The sequence below is a fragment of the Suricata suricatta genome, chromosome 6, assembly GCF_006229205.1.
Source record: "Suricata suricatta isolate VVHF042 chromosome 6, meerkat_22Aug2017_6uvM2_HiC, whole genome shotgun sequence".
In the NCBI taxonomy this organism is placed as follows: domain Eukaryota; kingdom Metazoa; phylum Chordata; class Mammalia; order Carnivora; family Herpestidae; genus Suricata; species Suricata suricatta.
This window is the reverse complement of record NC_043705.1, coordinates 45,261,868-45,283,467: the sequence shown is the minus strand read 5'-3', so window position 1 is coordinate 45,283,467 and position 21,600 is coordinate 45,261,868. Positions and strand designations below refer to the sequence as shown.

General features: G+C 38.3%; 1 protein-coding gene and 1 long non-coding RNA gene across 3 annotated transcripts in view; one reads left to right on the top strand and one right to left on the bottom strand.

The window, feature by feature from the left end:
• The window catches only part of LOC115294433, an 11,551-nt gene extending 3,105 nt beyond the window's left edge, over positions 1 to 8,446 (top strand). Inside the window, exon 2 of the long non-coding RNA XR_003909890.1 lies at positions 8,223 to 8,446. This is a non-coding gene — a long non-coding RNA (uncharacterized LOC115294433). The remainder of the gene's footprint in view (positions 1 to 8,222) is intronic.
• The window catches only part of RGS7BP (regulator of G protein signaling 7 binding protein), a 102,834-nt gene that overhangs the window by 17,482 nt on the left and 63,752 nt on the right, over positions 1 to 21,600 (bottom strand). For both annotated transcript variants that reach the window (XM_029942313.1, XM_029942314.1), the window contains exon 4: positions 7,425 to 7,572. In XM_029942313.1, the coding sequence (XP_029798173.1) occupies positions 7,425 to 7,572 (148 nt within the window). The remainder of the gene's footprint in view (positions 1 to 7,424; positions 7,573 to 21,600) is intronic.

The window sequence follows — 21,600 nt, the reverse complement described above, 5'->3', positions numbered from 1 at the left end:
CCCCCCCCACATTTTCTTTATCCATTCATCCACTGATGAACATTTAGGTTGTTTCAATTTTTTTGGCTATTGTAAAAAGTGCAGCAATGAACATAGTGGTGGGTAAATCTTTTTGAATCAGTGTTTTCATATTCTTTGAATAAATACCTAGAAATGGAATGGCTGGATGATATGATAATCCTATTCTTCTTATTATTTTTATTTGAGAAAACTCCATACTGTTTTCCATAATGGCTGCACAATTTACATTCCCATCAATTTTGTATGAGAGATCCCTTTTTTCCACGTCCTTGCCAACACTTGTTATTTCTTGTCTTTTTGGTACTAGCTTTTCTAAGTGGTAGAAGGTGATATGTCATTTTAGTTTGGATTTGTATTTCTCTGATGATTAACAATGTCGAACATCTTCCTGTGTGCTTATTGGCCAACTTGATGTGTTCTTTGAAAAAATGTCTATTCAGACTTTCTGACCATTGGATTGTTTCTTTTTTGTTTTGTATAAGTCCTTTACATATTCTGGATCTTAATGACTTGCAAAATCTTTCTCCCATTCAGTAGATCACCTTTTTGTTTTAATAATGGTTTCTTTTACTATGCAAAATATTTTCAATTTGATATAATCCCATTTGTTTATTTTGCTTTTGTTTCCCTTGCCTTTGGAATCAGATACACAAAACAATATCACTAAGACTCTGGAGTTTATTGCCTATGTTTTCTTACAGGAATTTTATGGTTTCAGATTTTACATTCAGGTTTTTAGTCCATTTTTTAGTTAATTTTTGTGCATTGTGTAAGACAGTAGTCTAGTTTCATTCTATTGCATGTAGCTGTCTAGTTTTTCCAGCACCATTTGTTGAAGAGAATGTCCTTCCACCATTGTATGTTCTCAGTTCCTTTGTCATAAATGAATTGTTCATATATTTGTGGGCTCAATTCTGGGCTCTCCATTCTGGGTGTATGTGTGTTTATGCTAATATAATATGGTTTGATTACTACAGTTTTGTAGTATAGCTTGAAATCAGGGAGTGTAATACCTTCACCTTTGTTATTCTTTATCAACAATAATTCGACTATTCAAGATCTTTTGTGGTGCCATGCAAGTTTTAGAATTATTTCTTCTAGTTCTGTGAAAAAATTCACTGGAATTTTGATAAGGATTGCACTGAATCTATAGATTGTTTGGATAGTATGGACATTTTAACACTATTAATTCTTCCAATCCATGAGCATGGGATGTTTTTTCCGTTTATTTGTATCTTCACTTTCTTTTATCAGTGTCTTATATAGTTTTCAGTGTGTAGGTATTCACCTTGGTTAACTTTATTCGTAGGTTTTTGATGCAACTTAAATGGAATTATTTTTTAAATTTCTCTTTTTGATAATTTGTGATTAGTGTATACAAATGCTACAGATTTCTGTGTGTTGATTTTGTATCCTGCTACTTTGCTGAAATAATTTATTAATTCTAACGGTTTTTTTGTTGAAGGTTTTTGGGTTTTCTATATATAGTATCATGTCATCTGCTCATAGTGACAGTTTTGCTTCTTCATTTATGATTTGGACACTTTTTTAAGTGTTTTTCTTGCCTAATTATTGTTGTTAGGATGCTCATTATTATGTTGAATAAAATTGATTGGCCATTTTTGTCTTATTCCTGATTTTAAAGGAAAAGCATTCAACTGTTCACCACTGACTGTGATGTTAGTCATGGGTTTGTCATATGTGGCCTTTATTATGTTGGCATATGTTCCCTCTATACCCACTTTGTTGAGTTTTCATAAAAATGGTATTGAATTGTGTCAATGCTTTTTCTGCTGCTATTGAGATGATCATATAATTTTTATACTTCATTTTGTTGATCTGATGTGTCACACTGATTTGCAGATGTTGAGCCATCCTTGTGGTCCTGGAATAAATTCTATTTGATCATGGTGTATGAATACAATAATGTATTATTGTCTTCATTTTGCTAATAATTTGTTGAGAATTTCTGCATCAATGTTCATCAGTGATATTGGCCTACAATTTTCTTTTTTTTTCTTTTTGTGATATCTTTGTCTGGTTTTGGTATCAGGGTTATGCTAGCCTGATGACTTGACTTTGGAAGTGTTTCTACCTCTTCAATTTTTTTGGAAGAGTTTAAGAAAGATAGGTATTAAATCTTTTAATGTTTTGTAGCATTCACTTTGAGGCTGTTTGGTTCTGGACTTTTGTTTTCTGGGAGAGTGTTGATTACTGATTTAATCTCCTTACTAGTAATTGGTCTGTTTAGCTTTTCTATTTCCTCATGATTCAGTCTTGGAAGACTGTATATTTCTAGGAATTTACCCATTTCTTCTAGATTGTCCAGTTTGCTAGCAATTGTCCAGCTTGCTACTTGTTTGGAGTAGTTTTTACGGTCATTTGCATTTCTGTGATGTTAGTTGTAACTTCTTTTTGATTTCAGATTTTAATTTATTAGAGTCTTCTCTTTATTCTTGGTTAGCCAAGCTGAAGGTTTTTCAGTTTTGTTTATCTTTTCAAAGAACCAGCTCTTAGTTTCATTGGTCTTCTATTGTTTTTATCCTTCCTTAGGTCTCTCTTTCATTTCTTTCAACTCTGCATTTATTATTTCCTTTTTTCTACTGAATTTGGGCTATGCTTTTTTTCTAGCTTTGTAGGTGTAAAGTTTGGTTGATTATTCGAGATTTTTCTTGCTCAGGAGGTAAATCTGCTATAATCTTCCCTTTTAGACCACTTTTGCTACATCCTACAGATTTTGTAATGTCATAATTTTATTTTCATTGTTCTCTATTTTTTTTAAATTTCTTTATTGACATCTTTGATGCCTTATTGGTTGTTTAGTAGCATGTTGTTTCATCTCCACATTTTTGTAGTTTTTTCCAGTTTTCTTTTGTAATTGATTTCTAGTTTCATACCATTGTAGTCAAAGAAGATACTTGGTATGATTTCAGGCTTCCTGAATTTACTGAGACTTGTTTGTGGCCTAACATGTGATCTGTCTTGGAGAATGTTCCATGTACACTTGAAGAGAATGTGTATTCTGTTGCTTTTGGATGGAATGTCTGAATATATCTACTAAGTGCATCTGATCTAATGTGCCATTTAAGGCCAGTGTTTCCTTATTAATTTTGGGTTTGCATAATCTCTACATTGATGTAATTTGGATGCTAAAGTCCTCTACTGTTAGTGTGTTGCTGTCAATTTCTTTCTTTAGGTCTGTTAATGTTGGTTTTATGTATCTTCGTGTTATGTTGGATGCATATATATTTAAAAGTGTTAGGTCTTTTTGTTAGATTGATTCCTTTACACTTTGTAATGCCCTTCTTTGTCAATTATTACAGTCTTTATTTTAAGTAAAGTTTTTTTTAATTTTTTTGTTTGTTTGTTTGTTTTGAGAGACAGAGTGTGAGCAGGGGAAGGGCAGAGAGAGAAGGAGACACAGAATCTGAAGCATGCTCCAGGCTCTGAGCTGTCAGCACAGAGCCTGATGCAGGGCTTGACCTCACAAACTGCAGCCACTGCTTAACTGACTGAGCCACCCAGGAGCCTCAATGTTTTAAGTAAAGTTTTAAGTCAATGTGGGGCTTGAACTCATGACTGCAACATCGAGAATCACATGCTCTATCAACTGAGCTGGCCAGGCATACCCTATTATCATTGTCTTTGTTATAAAATCTACCTTGTATGCTATGAATAGACCTACACCAGCTTTATTTTCATTTCCATTTGCATGAAATATCTTTCTTTATCCCTTCACTTTCAGTCTGTGTGTGCCTTACTTCTGAAGTGAGTCTTTGGTAGATAACATATAGGTGGGTCTTGTTTTATCCCTTCAGTTACTCTATGTATTTTTATTGGAGAGTCTAGTCCATTTACATTTAAAGTAACCAATGATAGGTAAGTACTTATTACCATTTTGTTCATTGTTTTCTGGCTGTTTTTCTTCTTTCTCTCTTCCCTTGTGGTTTGATGGTTCTTTTTGTGTTTTGTTTAGATTCTTTTCTCTTCTTTTGTGTATTTACAATTAGTTTTTGCTTTATGGCTTTCCATAAAGTTCACATACAATTTCTTGTGTGTATAATGGTCTGTTTTGAGTTAATAGTAACATAACAAAACTTGACATTTTTTTCCTCTCCCCTTCCATTTTATATTTTTGATGTCTCATTTTTACATATTTTGATTTTATGCTTCCTTTAGTTATTGTAGTTTTAGTTAACTGTACTATTTTTGTCTTTTCACCTTCACAGCTGGTTTGAAAGTGGTTGATTCACTACTTTTACCACGCATTTAAATTTTCCAGTAGGATTTCAGATATATTCCCTTGTTATTAATTAGTATCATTCTTTTCAGTTTAGAGAAGTCACTTTTACATTTACTGTGATACTGGGTTAGTGATGATAAGTTCCTTTATAAATTTTGCTTATCTGGAAAACTCTTAATCACTCTTTCAATTTTGAATAACTTGCTGAGAATTCTTGGTGATTTTTTTTTCCTTTCAGCACTTTGAATATGTTATACCACTCTTCTGGCTTTCAAGGTTTCTGTTGAAAAATCTGCTGGCATACTCATGGGGATCTCTTGCTGCTTTTAAGATTTTCTCTTATCCTTAACTTTTATCACTTTAATTATTATGTGTCTTATGGGCCTCTTTGGGTTCATTTTATTTTTAATTTGGAACTCTGTGCTTCTTAAACCTGGATTCCTTCCTCAGATTAAAAAAGTTTTCAATCCTTATTTCTTCAAATAAGTTTTCTGGTCTTTTTTCTCTCTCTTCTCTTTCTTGAACCTTTATAATGTGAACATTATTCCACTTGATGTCTCAGGGGTTCCTTAAGTTATCTTCACTTCTTAAAAATTCTTTTTTCTTTTTGCTGTTTTGCCGAGGTGACTTCTATTCCTTTGTCTTCTAGCGTATCTATCTGGTTTTTGGATTCATCCAGTCTTCTGTTGAAGTCTTCTCGTATACTTTTCAGTTCAGTTATTGTATTATTCAGCTCTGTAACTACTGTATGAAACTTTCTTATTTTTCTGTCTCTTGTTGAGGATCTCCATGTTCATACATTCTTTTCCTGAGTTCAGTGGGCATCTTTATGACCATTACTTTAAACTCCTTATCAGGTAGGTTGCTTATCTCTGTTTCATTAATATTTTTTCTGATGTTTTATTTTGTTTTTGTTGTTGTTGTTTGTTTCTTTGAAACATAATGATTTGTTGAAACATTTTGTCTTACCCTCTGTGTTGGTTTATATGTATTAGTCAAATCAACTATGCCTTCCAGTCATGAAGAATGTCCTTGGATAGGAGTTGTCTTGTGGAGCTCAGATATACAATCTCCTCTGACCACCAGAGGAAGGCGCCCAAGCATTGTCCCCTGTAGGGGACGCACACAGCCATCTGCTGTGGCAAGGTTGTATTTGTGGTATTGAGGTGGGTGGGTTAGCACTTGGTCTGGTTATGACATGTGGTTTTGCTCTGATTATGGGAATGCTTACCAGGTCTAACAGGTTAGAGGGATAGTTCCAAAATCGTGCCTACCAATACCAAACTTAGCAAGGTAGTAAGAGGCCACATATATGGTCACCACCAGTGTCTCTGTTTCTGGATAAATTCCCAGCATTTTCCTGCCTCTCTGGCAGGTGCTTTAAGTTGAGTAATTTGGTTTCCTTTACATATGACCTAGGCACTTTCAAATTGGCATTTTTATGCTGGGTCCCAGAGCAAGTAAATCTGTGCATGGGTCCTTAAGAGTGGGTTCTCCATTCCTTTCAGTTTTACAGTTATCTTAGATGTAATCCTCATGGGTTTTCAAAGCCTGGTATTTAGGGGGCTTATATGTTTCATGTAGGATCTAAGGGTTAAAATGCCTGGTGTGGAGCACAAACCCTTCACTTCTTAGGGAAAAGTTATGTGCTTTTGAGATCCCTCCTATTTGTGGATCATGGCACCTAGGGTGGAGTCTTTTTGGCAAGGCAGTGTCTTTGCCTCTCATACCCATCCCAGTGATGTCCTCTTCTTCCTTTATTGTGGAGGCTCTGTTCATCCAATTTGCTGTTCTTTTTCAGCCGAATGTATTCCATAAATCATTGTGTATTTGTCAGATCCATGAGAGGGAGTGAGTTCACATCTTTATGCCACCATCCTGAGTCCAACTCCACCCTCTCTTATTTTTATTGCCAGCCATAGCTTGCTTTCTTACAAGCTGAGAAGGCTTAGATACAGCTGCTGTGCAAGGTTTCTGAAAAGGAAAATGTCTTTGCTGATGGGTTATGCCCTGATCATGGCCCTCTGGCAGATATTTCTTCCTGGAAATAGAGCAAAGCATTTTCTATTTCATAAATTAAGATAAATCATTCTCTCATCATTTGTCTATAGCTCTATCAGACCATGCCAAACAGCTTTATTGTTTGAATTGTTAAATTTCCAAGCTTATACAAAATCCAAGTTTTATTAATAGCACATAATTACCACATGCTTCAATTTTCTATAAACACAGAAATTCAGTAATTAGCTTTAGAATTATATTACAATATGAAAGTAGAACCACAATGGCTATAAATGCCATTGTGTGTTACATTTCTAAAAATAAAAAAATAAAATGTTCATTATCTTGTCAATGATTCAACTCTACACAAAGCACTGAGTGGAACTGCCCAGTATCCATTCAACTCCTTTGTGCCAGCTCTGGGGACATTAGTAGCAAAGGACATGATATCACTGTGAAGGCCAATAAATAAGGGCCTCATCCTCCTGCCTCACAGAATGGCATTTTAGCTTCTAGATGAGCCATGACACTTACTATTTTATTATTATTATTGCTTCCTTTCCCCAAGTGCAACCGAATCACTGTAGAATCTCTTCTTCCCAAGAAGGAAACTCCCTGTCTAGCAGTGAGCTGGTACTCCTTAAGATAAATGCATTAATTCGCTCTGACCACTAAGGGGCTATCAGCTGCATTTTGGGAAAGGAAAAGAAGGGAGCCCTATGAAAAGCTGTCAACTGGACAGAATGAGTAGCCCTGGACTGGCACCTAAGCAGGCCATTCCATACACCTGAAATCTAAGAATCTACAGGAGGCATATTTGCATGATTTTGGATTCTTCTCCCTTTAAGCAAATAGAAATTTTGGTACCCAGCCCTGTGGGTGAACTGTGGTGGTATTTGGATCCAACTTTCTCCCTTCCCAGGGAAGCACATGTGTTCATTTCCATGGAGACACAGTGAGTTGAGTGGGATAAGAAGACCCCTGGAAGCCTAGGACTCCTGGAAATTCTACCATTCTGTTGCAGGGTTTGGACTCCTTACCTTCTGCTGTCTTAGTTTTCTGAGATTTCTGAAATATGAATATGAAAGAGAAAACTCTCAACTTTTATAGCCCCTAAGAGTATTAACTGAAGGAATACTGGCAGTAACTTCCCATTTACCTTTCGGTGTTCTCAATGTCTGTGGAAACCTGCCAGGAATGTTGCTGAATATCTACAGGGGATGACGAGGAGTCCTCTAGAGCAGGTGTGTCAGTACTCTCCTCAATTCTGCAGTCCAAACTCTTGGTTCCCCCACCAGGCTCCTTTCCTGAAGAGGGGCGAGGGGATGTCAGTAAAGAAAAGGATGAGAAATCATAAACGCCAGTTCTATAGCCACCATATCATTACAAAGAATGTCTATGCTTTGAGTCATAGGCTCCATTAACCCTAATAACTTTTGAATATTAAATACAATACTAATACAGTTATTTCTGAGTAATACTGAATATAGATACCTATCTCTGTATCTAGCTATAAAAACATACTTACTTATGTGTGTATATATGTGTGTGTATATGTGTGTGTGCATAGCATGTTTCACAACATTCTGTGAAAACCCGAAGGTCAAGGTGAAAGTGAGGGCTCCATCTTTGCTGGAGTACTGGTGTTCTATAATCCATTCTTAGTGAGACAGATCAGGTCAGCTTGAGAGGGGGTTTTTAGCCTATGAAATCATGCTGGGTTTTGGTTCTTTGATTTGAGAGCAACTATGAGGGCCAAGAGCAGGTGACACCCAGCGCCTGCCCTTCTCTCTGACTCTGACTCCAGCTCTCTTGGATTCATTTCCCTTAAATAAATGTGAATTTGGGGGCCCCGTATGTGGAAAGTAGTTGTATCTTAGTATGTGGGAAATAGCAGATTGTGGACTTGCCTTCCATTTCCTTGGCTTTCCAACCTCCTTTACTTTATCCTTTGCAGCCTCAGGATCCAGCCTTTTTCTTCTGAGAACATAAAGTGCCATAAACTAAAGTGCCCTACGTGCTGGGTAGCCATCCACAGCGATGCACCGCCACCCCACTATGACTTGTATTTGCCATGATTGATCTCAAGTGAATGAATCAATACTTTCTAGAAACAAATCTCCAAATTAGTTTGGCAATAAATTATTATGAAATTAAATGGGAATCTATGGCCCAAATATCCTCTGTCAATGTCTTTTATTCTGCTCTGAACATTTGCCATCTGCAAGGGTTATCCTGGTGTCATGGACATGGCATGTGATGCCCGAGAACTGAGTTTTATCAGTTGACTCACTCATTCATTTACTCACTTATATTTTTGGATTGTCAAATAAGTATCAGGTACTGGGCTTGATGCTAGATTGTTTTTTATTCTTTTATCCCATTTTATCTCTATTATGAAGATACAGCTCCAGACTAGTTGGTAAGAACTTCTTATATCTCTTATCTTTGAATATTCATGAGACAGCAGCCACACCAGGCTACCTCTTAGCTCAGCTTCCCTAGTCCTGATGCGGGTTTTGCATGGTTAAAAAAAATAAACAAAAAAATAAAGCGAACACACTTGTGAATAGGATTGTAAAATCTAATAGGAAGTTTTTCTCTTGGATTCCTGACTGAAGGAGACTAACCAAAATCTCATCCTTGTAATTTGTAACCTATACGGGCAGGAACACAAGGAAAAAGAAACAAGCAATTAAGTGGTAACTAACTGTACACCGTTTATCAACCTAGAGTAGAAATGGACCTCTGAATATTCAACCAAAGCACACACACACATTTACTGATGAGAACGTCTCATCCTGTTGTGTATACTTTATGCACATTGATCCTAGGTGATGGAATTGCTTTTCCAATTTTATGGTATGCTGTGGGGGTGAAATTTAATTAAGCACGTAACTTAGCATCTTACCGTTTCACAGTTGGAGGGCTCTGACCTCTTAAAAGCATTTGCATTGCACTTCCTGAGAAAGTGCAACAAATGCTGCCCATCTGCTACCACCCCCCACCTCCTGCTGTGCAGGGTCAGCCGTAGGGTACAGTTCTGTAGGGGTGGCTAAGATCTGAGAGAGAAGCAAAAGGGGGGGCTCCCAACCCCAGCCCTCTGTTTTTCAAGACTCTGGAAGTCTGGGCCATCTGAAAACACACATGGGTCCTGGGGTACTCCTGTGGAGTCAAAATGCTGTGGGGAACGCAGTATGCTTTGGGCAGCGAACAGTAGAGAAAAAAGATAAATAAACAGACTTAATTCTCTGCTTATGGATTTTGCTTGGCTTGGGGCCAGTAGCCCCTGTCCTGTGGTCAGGACTATACAACTCAAAGCTTTCATTCAAATGAGAACAGGGGAAGACATGAGGTAGTGTGATGCTCTTTCTTGGACTCCTCTCTCTCTCTCTCTCTCTCTCTCTCTTTTTAGATGTTATAATGTTTATTTATTTTTGAGAGAGAGAGAGAGAGAGACACTGAGTATTGAATAGGGCAGGGACAAAGAGAGAGGGAGAGACGGAATCTGAAGCAGGCTCAGAGTCTGACATGGGGCTCCAACTCACAAACCATGAGATCATGACCTGAACTGAAGTCAGATGCTTAACTGACTGAGCCACCCAGGTGCCCCTGGAGTCCTCTCTTTACCTCCCTCATGTATATACTTTACCCGCAGAGGCATAAATAGAATCCAATCTACAGTCAGTTTGTTTACACTTACTGCCTGTAACAATTCTATTACTTATATAAGACACATATCATTCTTTGATCTTTTCGAAGTAGAATAACTGTTCTTACATTCCTGAAACACACATGTGAGCTTGTCATCTCACCAGGTATCTCCTCCCTTTCCTCATTTTCAGTGACTAATTCTAACTCTGCTAATGCAGATGAACAAAAATAACAGCCTCGAATGTTGGGCTTGCACTAAAGTGCTTTCTATCAGCTCACAAAATCTCTGTACAAGTTTGATCATATTGTATCTTCTCTGGCTGAAGCATCTTCAAAGACAGAAGGGACTGGTATGTGTTGAAGGGGTTTTCAACTGCAAAATATTTACAGGCTCAAGTTTATTCTGCAAGTAGATATTAATTGCTTTCATTTACTGATAGCACCGACTTTATGTTGGGCGTCCCTTCCCAGGACAGTATCTGCTTAGTGCCTTTATAGTACTTGTCTTTTTTAGAAATTATCTTGCTTATGTATTTTGTTTAATGTTTATTTTTGAGAGAGAGAGAAAGACAGATTACAAGCGGGGGAGGGACAGAGAGAGAGAGAAGGAGACACGGTATCCAAAGCAGGCTCCAGGCTCCGAGCTGTCAGCACAGACCCTGACACAGGGCTGGGAGATCATGACCTGAGCCGAAGTCAGATGTTTAACGGACTGAGCCACCCAGGCGCCCTTTATGTATTTGTTAACTAAATACATTTTTAATAGTATATAAATTTGAATATGGTTTTTCTTGTAACTGTTTCATGAAAATCTCTAATGTGGTGTATTTATGGCTCCTGCTTTCTTTGTGTGCCACATTTCTTGGGTTCCACATCTTCAGCTTTCTTGGATTCCGTTTTCATTTTGTTGCAGCATATCCTTAACTAATTAACTCAGAAACTATCTGTGCAAAATACATTTTCTTCTGTTTCTTTGTGCTCACACTTAAATTTTAATTGACTAGATATAGGAATCTATCTTCAAAGTAAGTTTCTTTCAAAACTTGGATGATACTGTTTCCTTATCTTACATCCATATCCAGAATGACTTGTATGAAGCCTGTTTATGGCTCTCTAAAAACTTGTTAGGGTATTGTCTTTACATTTTTTTAAATTTATGAAATGGGTGCTAAATATGTGTAGGAATAGCTTCTTTTCATGTTAATCTTTTTTTGGCACTTGATTGGCATTTGCAATCTATTATCTCCCATTGTTTTATTTTTGAAAATTTGTAAACCGATGGCAAACTTGTAAAAAATATGATGGACACTCAAATATTGCAGTGTCACAAACTGTTAACATTTAGTTATATTTTCTCTTATTTCTATCTCTCTATGCGTATGTATATAGGTTTCATCTACATAGACTGTATTGATTGTATGTAGCTTTTATATTTAAAGTCACATATACATATAAATGTAATTTTTACGTCCCATTTAAGAATAAGTTGCAGACATTAATGGCACTTTTACTACTTCTGCATATATCTCTTAAAGAACAGGATTTTTTCATACATAACCTTAAAACAATGATCATGTCAAAAAATTATTTAACTTGGATTAAATACAATTCAGTGTAGTTTGATACAATACTATTATTTAATACATAGTCTATATTTACATTTCTCCAATTGTTCCAATAATATTTTTCTAGCTTTTTTTAAAAAGCTCTTTTAAAATGTTTATTTTTGAGAGAGAGAAACACACACAGAGCGTGAGTGGGGGAGCGGCAGAGAGAGAGGAAGACACAGATTCCCAAGCAGGCTCCAGGTTCCTAGCGGTCAGCACAGAGCCCAATGTGGGGCTTGAACCCGTGAGCTGTGCGAGCATGACCTGAGCCAAAGTCGGACACTTAACCATCTGAGCCACCCAGGCGCCCATCTAGCTTTTTTAAAATTGGAGTTTCCATTTAAGAATTGTGCACTGCATTTAGTTGTCCTTTTTCTTTTAGAGTTTCACCCTTGCCTTTTTTTGCCCTTTATGTCATTAACATTTTTTAACGTTTTATTTTTTATAAATAAAATAATAAAATAATAATTATTTTATTATTTTTATTTTGAGAGAGAGAACAAGCAGAGGATGGGCACAGAGGGAGAGAGAGAGAATCCCAAGCAGACTCCATGCTGTCAGCGTGGAGCCCAACGTGGGACTCAATCTCTTGAACCTGGAGTTCATGGTCTGAGCTGAAATCAAGAGTTGGACACTCAACTTACTAAGCCACCCAGACACCCTCATGTTATTAACATTTTTGAATGAAGAGGTCAGGCTAGTTGTTTTATAGAAAATCTTTCCGTTTGGATTTTCTTAATTGTTTCTGCATGTGCGGATTTAGAGTAAACATTTTTTGGCATGGATATTATAGAAGTGATATTGTGACTGGCTTCATGCAGTGCATTAGAAAGCATATGAGTCGGTTTGTCCAATTATTGTTACTTAAGTGTTATTAGTGGCTTAGTTCCTGTCCAAAGCCTTCATTCCAATGGAAAAAGGGGATGTACCATTATAGATGTACCCTTTCACCTTAGGAATTGCTAAGTATTCTATGGAGGGATTCATTGAGATGTTATGGCATTTTCAATTTAAGTATTTCTTCTAGGTTTAGGAAAAGTTTTTCTCTTTTTCTTGTCTACTTCTCTCTATTCTCTCCATTCTTTCAGAATTCCTATTTCTTATTGCAGTCTCCGGATCCATCCTATATATTTCTTAACTATCCTCCATATTCCATATTTATTTTGGGGGCTGAATTTTGGGAGAATATCTTGACTTGACCTTCTAGTTCACTATTTTAGGGTCTCAGCATATTCTTATACTAATTGTTAAGAACTGCGAAGGGTCTGAGATTTTAGTCTAGCTGTCAGTGAGCCTGCCACAGTTTCTTGGATACTGGAAGAAGACTGGAGACTTCTGGGTCAGAGACAAACACAGTTTATTACTCACAGAATAGCAATGGCCAGACTAATAAGCATTTGCATTGTTTTCTTGAGTCCTAATTCCCACATGGAGACACAAAAGGGTCAGATCACTACCTGTCCCTGTCCAACCAGGAGCTGTGTGACAGAAGAGGAGCCCTGAGCTTAGGAAACCTGCCTTTTATAAGCATGTCTGCCCTTTGCCCCAGAGAGAAACATTTTCATTATACTGAATAGTCAGAATGCCTTGCTCTGGAGAGCGATGCTATCTCTATTTTCCAAGGCATCTGCTAAGTAAATACCCTTGAAAAGACAGTATGAAACAAAGAGCAGTCAGCGCCTCACTTGGCAAGATGTACAGAAATGCAAGAAACTGGAGCTTCCTTTTTGTTACAGACCATTATTGTTTTATAGGTATGATAGACTCAAATGGCTCTGAGAATATCAACTACTTATATTTTAAATTCTTCATCTGTTTCCACTTTATAATTTGTTCTTCAAGTATTAGCTGTTTGTTGCAGTTGGCACCCTCTTTTTGGGGTGTTGGTGTTTTGTTTTATTGGAGGGATGGAGCAAGTGAGCTAGGGTGGAGAGAGCGGGAGGAAGAAAGAATCCCATGAGGGGGAAGGAGGTGGGGGGGAGGGAGAGAAAGAGAGAGAGAGAGAGAGAGAGAGAGAGAGAGAGAAGCGGGGCTTACCCAAAGTGGATTTTTAAAAAATTTGTCATTCCTGGATGTCTATCCAGATTTATCTTTGAGGACCTCTGTTTGCCTGTCGTTCTGATTACAGTGTCCTCTTTCTGATTATTTTGGAGAAAGGACAGGATGTATGGCTGCAAAATAAGTGTATAAAGCTTATTTTCTGGGTGTGTGTCATCTCTAGTAATAAGTTACTGGGGCACTTGGCCTGTTTGGGGGGCCTTTGGTCTACTCAGAGTTTCCTGTTTAAACCTCCTGCTCCAGTGAGATATACTGAACAATTTAGCCCGTGAAAAAACACTGGAGTAATGTGTTCGCTTCCTTTTTCTCCTACAGCTGTCTTTATGGAGGCGCAGAGTTCTTTCACACTCTGCTCCGCTTCGTTGCCCAGTCCTGACAATCACACCAGATGTCCTCCTGGGGCGAGCGGCGATTCTCTCATGGTCTCATTGCTCAGTGTGGGGCAGTCCAGCTTTTTCTGAATGCCGTTTCAAACGTTCATTTCCCTGACAATGGTCCCAGAAATCCTTCCTGTGATTTGCATTTGTGGATTCCAAATTCAAAGTATTTCTGGAATTGATTTTATTTTTGCAGTAATTTTCTCCTGCTTGAATTTCTTTTGTTTCTTTTTGGGTATCTTATCAGCTGTGATTTCCTCTGTTCATTTATATCTACCAATCCAATCCCAATAACTTTAGAGCTTTGAGAAATTCTTCGAAATTTCTGGTTTGTTGAAGATGTCCTTCCTTGTTTTTCAGGGGCATAGACAACTGTTCTTTGTTTCCTGACCCCCGTTTTCTTTTCGTCTTACAATGGGGGTGGGGGTGGGGGGCATGTTCCAGAGCTGTGGCCAATGGCTTGTAAGTAGGAGGGATGTACACCTCTTCCAAGCTGGCTCCTAAACATCCTCCCGTGTGACTCCACTTGCTTTCTTTTCTCCTTCCGACCGTTGGATGGATGTGGAGAACGGAAAGAGCAACACTGCTCACCCACCCTGGCTCTCACAATTGGACCATGCCATGGATACTGAATTCTAACTGTTCTAATCCATCAAGATTTGGTATTGCTTCATGCAGCAGTACTCTATCCTGACAAATATAAGAACGAATATGAATTTACTTATTTTTTCATTGTATCTTTTTCTGTTATTTCAGTGGTGTTTCCATAGGAGGGAAAATACATGTATGAGTTCAGTCTAACGTCTCTGGACAAACTCTTCCACCAACTGTATTCCTTCTCTTTTCATAACAGATGCAAAATGAAAGCAGTACATCCATCCATTCACTAGTGATAACTTTGCTCTAGGTACTATGCTAAATTCTGGGGATACAGTTGGTCATGAGTGCACTCAGTGATGAAGTCTGGAGAGGACAACATACAGGAAACCAGGCAACTACCTACCCCTCAGTGTAAAAGGTGCTAAAATCTGTGTCGTGGAAATGCTTGGGGACATATGGTGGGCATCAGCCCAACACTGGAGGCCCAGAAAAATCTTCCTCTATGAAGACCCATCTAAGTTATGACCTAGAAAGTCGGCCAGATGAAAGGGAGGGATGTAGAATAGAGTAGGATGCGTAAGAAGTTCCAACCAAAAGGAGGAACTTCAAAGAATGTGCAAGTTCAAATACCTACAGATAGTTCAAGATGCCTGAAGAAAGGCAGGGCAAGGTATGGGGGATAGGTAAGGTGGGGGTTGTTAGTGAAAGACAAAGCTGGAAAAATTAGGTTCAGTTTATAGATGTTCTTATGAGCCACATTAGCCCGTCAGCAGAGGACTGTTCTACACACCTGAACAGTGGCTGGTTTGAGTTCTTTATCCCTAGCTTCCCCGCTTTGACCAGGTGTCCTTAGGATGGAGAACTAGTCCTCTAACATCAGGTGGGCTGTCAGGTGCCTGGCTCGCAGGAAAGGGGTCAACCAGCTTGCACATGGTAACTTCAAGTCGATGTGTTACTGTACCCAAGAGAGTGAATATGCATTCAAAATCATTTCTGATTATGAAATGAAAAATTCTATCCTCCGAAAAATCAATTTCAGGCCTCATTGAACAAATATTTGCTCAGGAAGGGGATAGGGGTAGGAGAGAGAGTCCACAGAGTACCTGGAAATCACACTAAGCTGGCTTCATCACTGTTAAGACCTGGGACATCAGAAAGTTGGCCACTTTCCTCAGGGCCTTGTGAAGCTTTTTGCCTTCAGCTCCCTTGGGATTTCCATGTATTTTTAGTTTGTTTGTGGATAATATGACAGGCGTGCTTGAGGAAAAGCTAAGGGAAACCACCCATGAAGCGCATACCAGTTTGGAAAGTTGGTTATTCTTATATTCGTGAGAAATGGCCAGTTGTTTAGGAGAAATAAAAACACATCTGATAGTGGGACAGCCTCAAGCGTTCCAGAGAGCACCCTCCACCTCAGAAATCCTGGGCCCTGACAGATGATCCTAGGGTTCCTTATTTCCAGTGCAAGCTTCTGGATCACACTTTGCTTTGAGTTTCTTTCTCCTGATTTGGTATTTTTCCCACCTTCTTTCTTCTCTATCCATGCATTCCTGTATTGCTTTTCCCTTTCTCCCTTCCATTCCTTCTTGCTTTCCTGCCAATGACATTGGGGACCACTGTCTCTTTGGAGGCCCTTGGTGTCTAGCAATGTCAATTTTATCCATTTGCATACATTTCCCCAGGAATCAAAACCAGTCTTCTCTGAGCTCATAGTATACCACTGCACTCTCATCTCCTTGATGATGGGGCAGATCGCCTGTGTTCCTGGTACTCCTGACACGTCACCCACTCTGCACAGACAAGGCTTTCCTTTCACAACAGTTTTCATCCTGACTGGGAGCAGAACGAACACAGTTTACATGAGATGCATGTATGGAACCTTATCTAGGTAGTTGTTCTTGCTCTCAAGCGTTTCCATACTAACTGGTAGGTGCTCTTTAGCTCTCTGCACTGTGGGAAAAGACCTGAGGAAAGGTAGGCTGTTTGTGAAGTAATCCACCTTTACTCTTGAGTTTCTTAAAAACATGTAGGTTAAGTAGAAATAAGTTACATTAATTCAGTTAGTTGCTTACCTATATTAGAAAGTAGTTTTAGAGGCTTTTCTACACTGTGCAAAGAAAATATCCACAGTGCCATAAAACACATAGTGGAAAATATAGCCGATAACATAAATAGAGCTCTGTTCTTATCCATACACTGGAAAATAAACATTTACCAATTAGGGAGAGATACAGAACGATCCAGCTTCCCTCACCGTCCTCGTGCTCCGTACGGCACTGTGGTCCTGTCACTGCCCCACAGTAGCCACTATCTTGGGGGCTGCGTGTGGGTGTGCGAGGACACAGAGGCACAGGGACCCCAGCAGCACAGGAGAAGAGCAGACAGAGAGCTGCAGGTCCCCACGAGGGAGAGCCTTTGAAGAAAGTCCCTACGAGGTTTTTACTGCTTCATTTCTGGCCCCTAAAGTACAGCAGAACAGTATAATGTGTCTTTACTGTATAATTAATTAACTCCAATTTTCCATATGGGTATCATGGCTGAATCATGTTTCCTCTGGATCACACAAATGCTACATTTTATTTACTTTTAATTTAACTTAATTTTACTAAATATAATCATTTCTTTGTCACGATTCTTCACACTTAAAGTAAAATATTTTACAAATCATTAAATGATCTGTGGAGTTAACTTTCCCTCCCATCCCTCCCACTCTCCAATTTAGTGTTATTTTTTTAGAAATTAAATACATAATGGGTTTTAGCCATTAAACATGGTATTTTGAAATATGTACACTAATCATTAAAAAATCAAATCTGCAGATAAAATTCAACCAATCATACTACTGCTTTTTATTTCTCCAGTTGATATGGTCTCATGTCCTCCAATGTAGCTTAGTGGGAAATGGTCTGGTGTGGTGGAACAGTCAGACTTTGCAATGGGATTAATGTGCTGTGTGACCCCAGGCAAGTTATCTTTCAGCTTGGGGTTCTTCATCTGTAAAACGTTGGAAATAACATTGAGGAAAAACCAGATAGTATGTATAAAGCAGTTGCCAGTAGAAAGTGCACAGTAAGCGGAAGCTATTGTTACTGATATCATCCTAGTCCTCAACCGACTCCACTTTGACAAAATGTGTTAAATCTGTTGCCCTTCTCAATGTTTGGCATATGAAGACAGGGAGAGACAGAGTAATAGACGGTACTAGATAATCCTAGTAATAGATTCCAGAAGATGGTTTTAATTATGTTCTGCAAACAGTACAAGTTTGTCCTAGTCTTGGATTCTTTGCATCAGCCACCTATGTTTATGAGGTTGTTTCCTTCTTGTCATTCAAATCTTAGATTAAATGCTATCTTTTCACAGAGCTTTGACCATCCCTTCTAGGGTAGCTGTCCAGTTACTTTCTATTATATCATCCATTCTATTTTAATTACTGACATTGCACTTATTAGTATTTGAGATTTTTAGAACATTTTTGTGTTTCTTTCCTCTTCTCTCCTCTCCTCTTCTTTTCTTTCCCATTTTTCTGCACTTGACAATAACAGGTATCTCTTTAGCCTTGATCCCTGAGGTCCCTTAGCACCTGTTCTAGATGTTATCATATCCTTAGATATGATAGGTGCTCAATAAATATTTGTTCAAAGAATGAATGCACGTTTCTACTCAGAATTTGAATCATATCTATTTTAAGATTTATCCTGCTTTATTTCTTTTAACCTGCTGTTCTATTTTAGTATCAGTTGCCTCATTACATTGGGAAATAAAGTCTTTACTTGTGGCTGTATTCTATTTGTGTTTTCATGTTGCTTGTTTCTTTTATTGGTGTGGGTCATTTTCTTTACATTTCTTAATAGGATGCTTGAATACGTTGGTCTTTACTGCTCATATTCTGTTCTTTGTCTTGAGTTCATCCTGTATTTTGCTAGATGGCAGACAGTTCATTAATTTCTCATAATAACATCTTGAGCTCTCAGCTCCCACGAGATTTTTGAATTAAGATTTTTTTCAACTTTCAACATTTCTTTCTCCTTTCCCTTTGTGATTACGTTATTCCCTCAGAGGACTTGGGGACAATTTTGCTGTAAGCTGTGGCCAAGAGGTGGAGCAGGGTCAGAGGGGGCCACTGACAGCGGCAAGGTGAGACAAAAACACAGATGGAAAGAGCAAGTTCACAAGCACAGGAGAGCTGCGCTGGAATGTTCTATTGCCTCTGCTTCTTTCAATAACAATGTCGCCTAAACTGATTGAATGGGGAGAGAATGTGAGAGAGAGGAAAGCCATGGTTAAAACATGGTAGGATCATTCAATTCCCTTAGAAACCTGGCTCCATTTTCTGCCAACAGAACGAATGAGATCTACAATCCCATTTCATCTGGTGGCAGGAAACAGGCACTGATGGTCAGTGCAATACAGGGACACAGTTATGGGAAAAGATTTCCTAGCTAACTAAGTGTGAAGAAGAGAGAGCAACTATTTTGCACTATAAACAAAGAAATTACACTTTGTCAAGCAATGGTCCAATCTACAACTTAGAAGTGTTAGAATATGAAACTATAAAATGACTAAAATTATTCCCATCTGTCATCTTCTTGAAATAAACAATTCTTCAAACCACAAGCTATGTGGTACAACCCAATGCCTTTATTAAATCTGAATTTTACCTCACATTACTGTAATTGACTTTAATTTTGTTGGCCGTGAAAAAAAAAGAAAATCATTTTATTACTGTTTTTCTTCTAATTCTCCTCCTCCTCTTCCTCCTCCTCCACCTCTATCTCTTCTTCCTTCTCCTTCTTCTTTTTGGCAGTGCCATGATCTTGTACATTATAAAAGATTTCCAAGGATATTGTACCAAAGAGATGTATGAGACAGCAAAAATTCAGCATGGTGCATGGAAAAGGCATGAAGATCCATGGAAGATTATGTTAAGGTCTAAGGATACTTAGAATTTGCTTAATTGGGAAAGGAAGACAATCTTCAGTACTAAATCTGAGCTCCGTATAGGAGCTTTAAAATGATATGAGCCCTATTTTTCCCAGAAAGAAACCATACTCTTTGCTCCTCCAGTAACTTTGAGTTCCCTTTTTCTCCTAGAGTAAGATCATGACTCCTCAATACAATAGCAAAACTAACCGTGGTGCACAGTACTTGCTGAACTTCTGATGGTAGCCATGAGGTAACTAGAAATAAAACTTTAAAAGTACATGTAACTGTGAAACAAGTGGCTTCAATATCTAATCTCAACAACAACAACACACCACCACCACCATCAGCAGCAACAAATTGACCAGAGACTCTGTTATAGAGCCAAACTTGATTCAGTTACAATTCCTTCCTTTTCTCTAATGGAAAAGAAATCGTGAAGAAGAGGGGAATGGCAAACCAGTAACCCTCATGTAGAGGAGAAGAAATTAGCTAACCTAAAAGCTATCCAAACACTAACTTTTATCGCACATTAGAAGAAACACACCAGAAAGAAATTCTAAGCAGAAACATAATTGAGTATAACAGACTAGAAAGGGAGTCACTGTTTCCAAGGTTCCGAGGACTATTGATTTCTTAGATAAAGGCACTTAGTGAGATTTTCTAGACAGACCACTTCCCTAGCCCGACGCCACACCAGAGATACTAATGCATTTGGGTAAAGAATACATAATCTGGTATCTTCAATCTTGGTAGACAGATTTGTATAGATCCTGGGGAAAGGGGTCTGGTTCCTTGATCCATGCTTCCCCTTGTTACTTCTACAACCTTCCCTGAAGTTTGAAATGGCCTACACTTCAGGATCCATTCCATTGCTCTTTTAAATTCTTCACGTATTTTCCCTTAATCACATATCCTGGCTCCATTTCTTAGTAAGTCACATTGGCAGAGCCTTCTTCCCTATCCTTCCTCATTTCTTGTTCGTATAAGGTAACACTGTGTGGGCTTGCTGACTCCTGTCTGTCTACCGTTACGAGTAGGCGCTGTCCATTTCCAGGACAAGATGCACATTACATCTCTTCATTTTCTCAACTCTTGAAGTTTCATACTCCTGTGTTGTAGTCTCTGGATGTATTTCTTCCTTTTGTTTTTAAGGTTTTATTTTTAGGTAATCTCTACACCCAATGTGGGGCTTGAATTTATAACTCCGCGATGGAGAGTTGCATGTTCTACAGACTGGGCCAATCCAGTTCCCCTGGCCATATTTCTCCCAGTCATTTCTGGCAGTCCATGGTCACTGGAGTCATGTATTTCTCGTCTTTTCAGTCACGGCCTTCCAGATTGTTAGCAGCACACTTCATATACTTAATGCTTATTAACTGGAGGCTTCTAGACACAGGTTACTCTCCAATTTCCAATGATACCAAAGAAAGAAAAAAGAAAAACTAATGACATCAACTGATGTTTTCTATGCCATACTGATGGTGGGAATATAAATTAGTGAACAGTAACAAATCAGCCAGGAGTTGAAAACTGTAATTATAGGGTTAATCTCTTAGGTGTAATGAAGTTAATGGACAGAATAAAGAAATAGAAATGAAGTATGATATAAATATAGGACTAGAAAAATTAGAAAAGATTTCTTTAATGGAACCATCCCTTTTCCAAGAGCTAGTATTTTATTTGGCATTTCAGAAATTTTCAGGATATTTGTCAAGTGTGTATTTTCATACACGTTTTCTAGTGCTTTATTTTCTCCAGTTTAATGACATTTTCCTTGGTGCCTACTTCTAGTTACTTATTTCCACTTTCAATGTAGTGTTTCAAGTTCACTTATTATTTTTTTAAGGTTTATTTATTTTTGAGAGAGTGAGCATGTGCACAGGCAGGGAGGTTAGGGGTGGTAGGGTACAGGGCATGGGGAGAGTGGTGGGGGGAGGGGCAGAGAGAGAGGAACAGAGGATCTGAAGCAGGCTCAGTGTTGACAGAGTGAGCCTGGTGCGGGGCTCCAACTCACCCACCTTAGATCATGACCTGAGCCAAAGTCGGACAGTTAACTGACTGAGCCACTCAGGTGTTCAGGGTTTTTTAAGCTTTAAATAAGACTGCTTTTTTT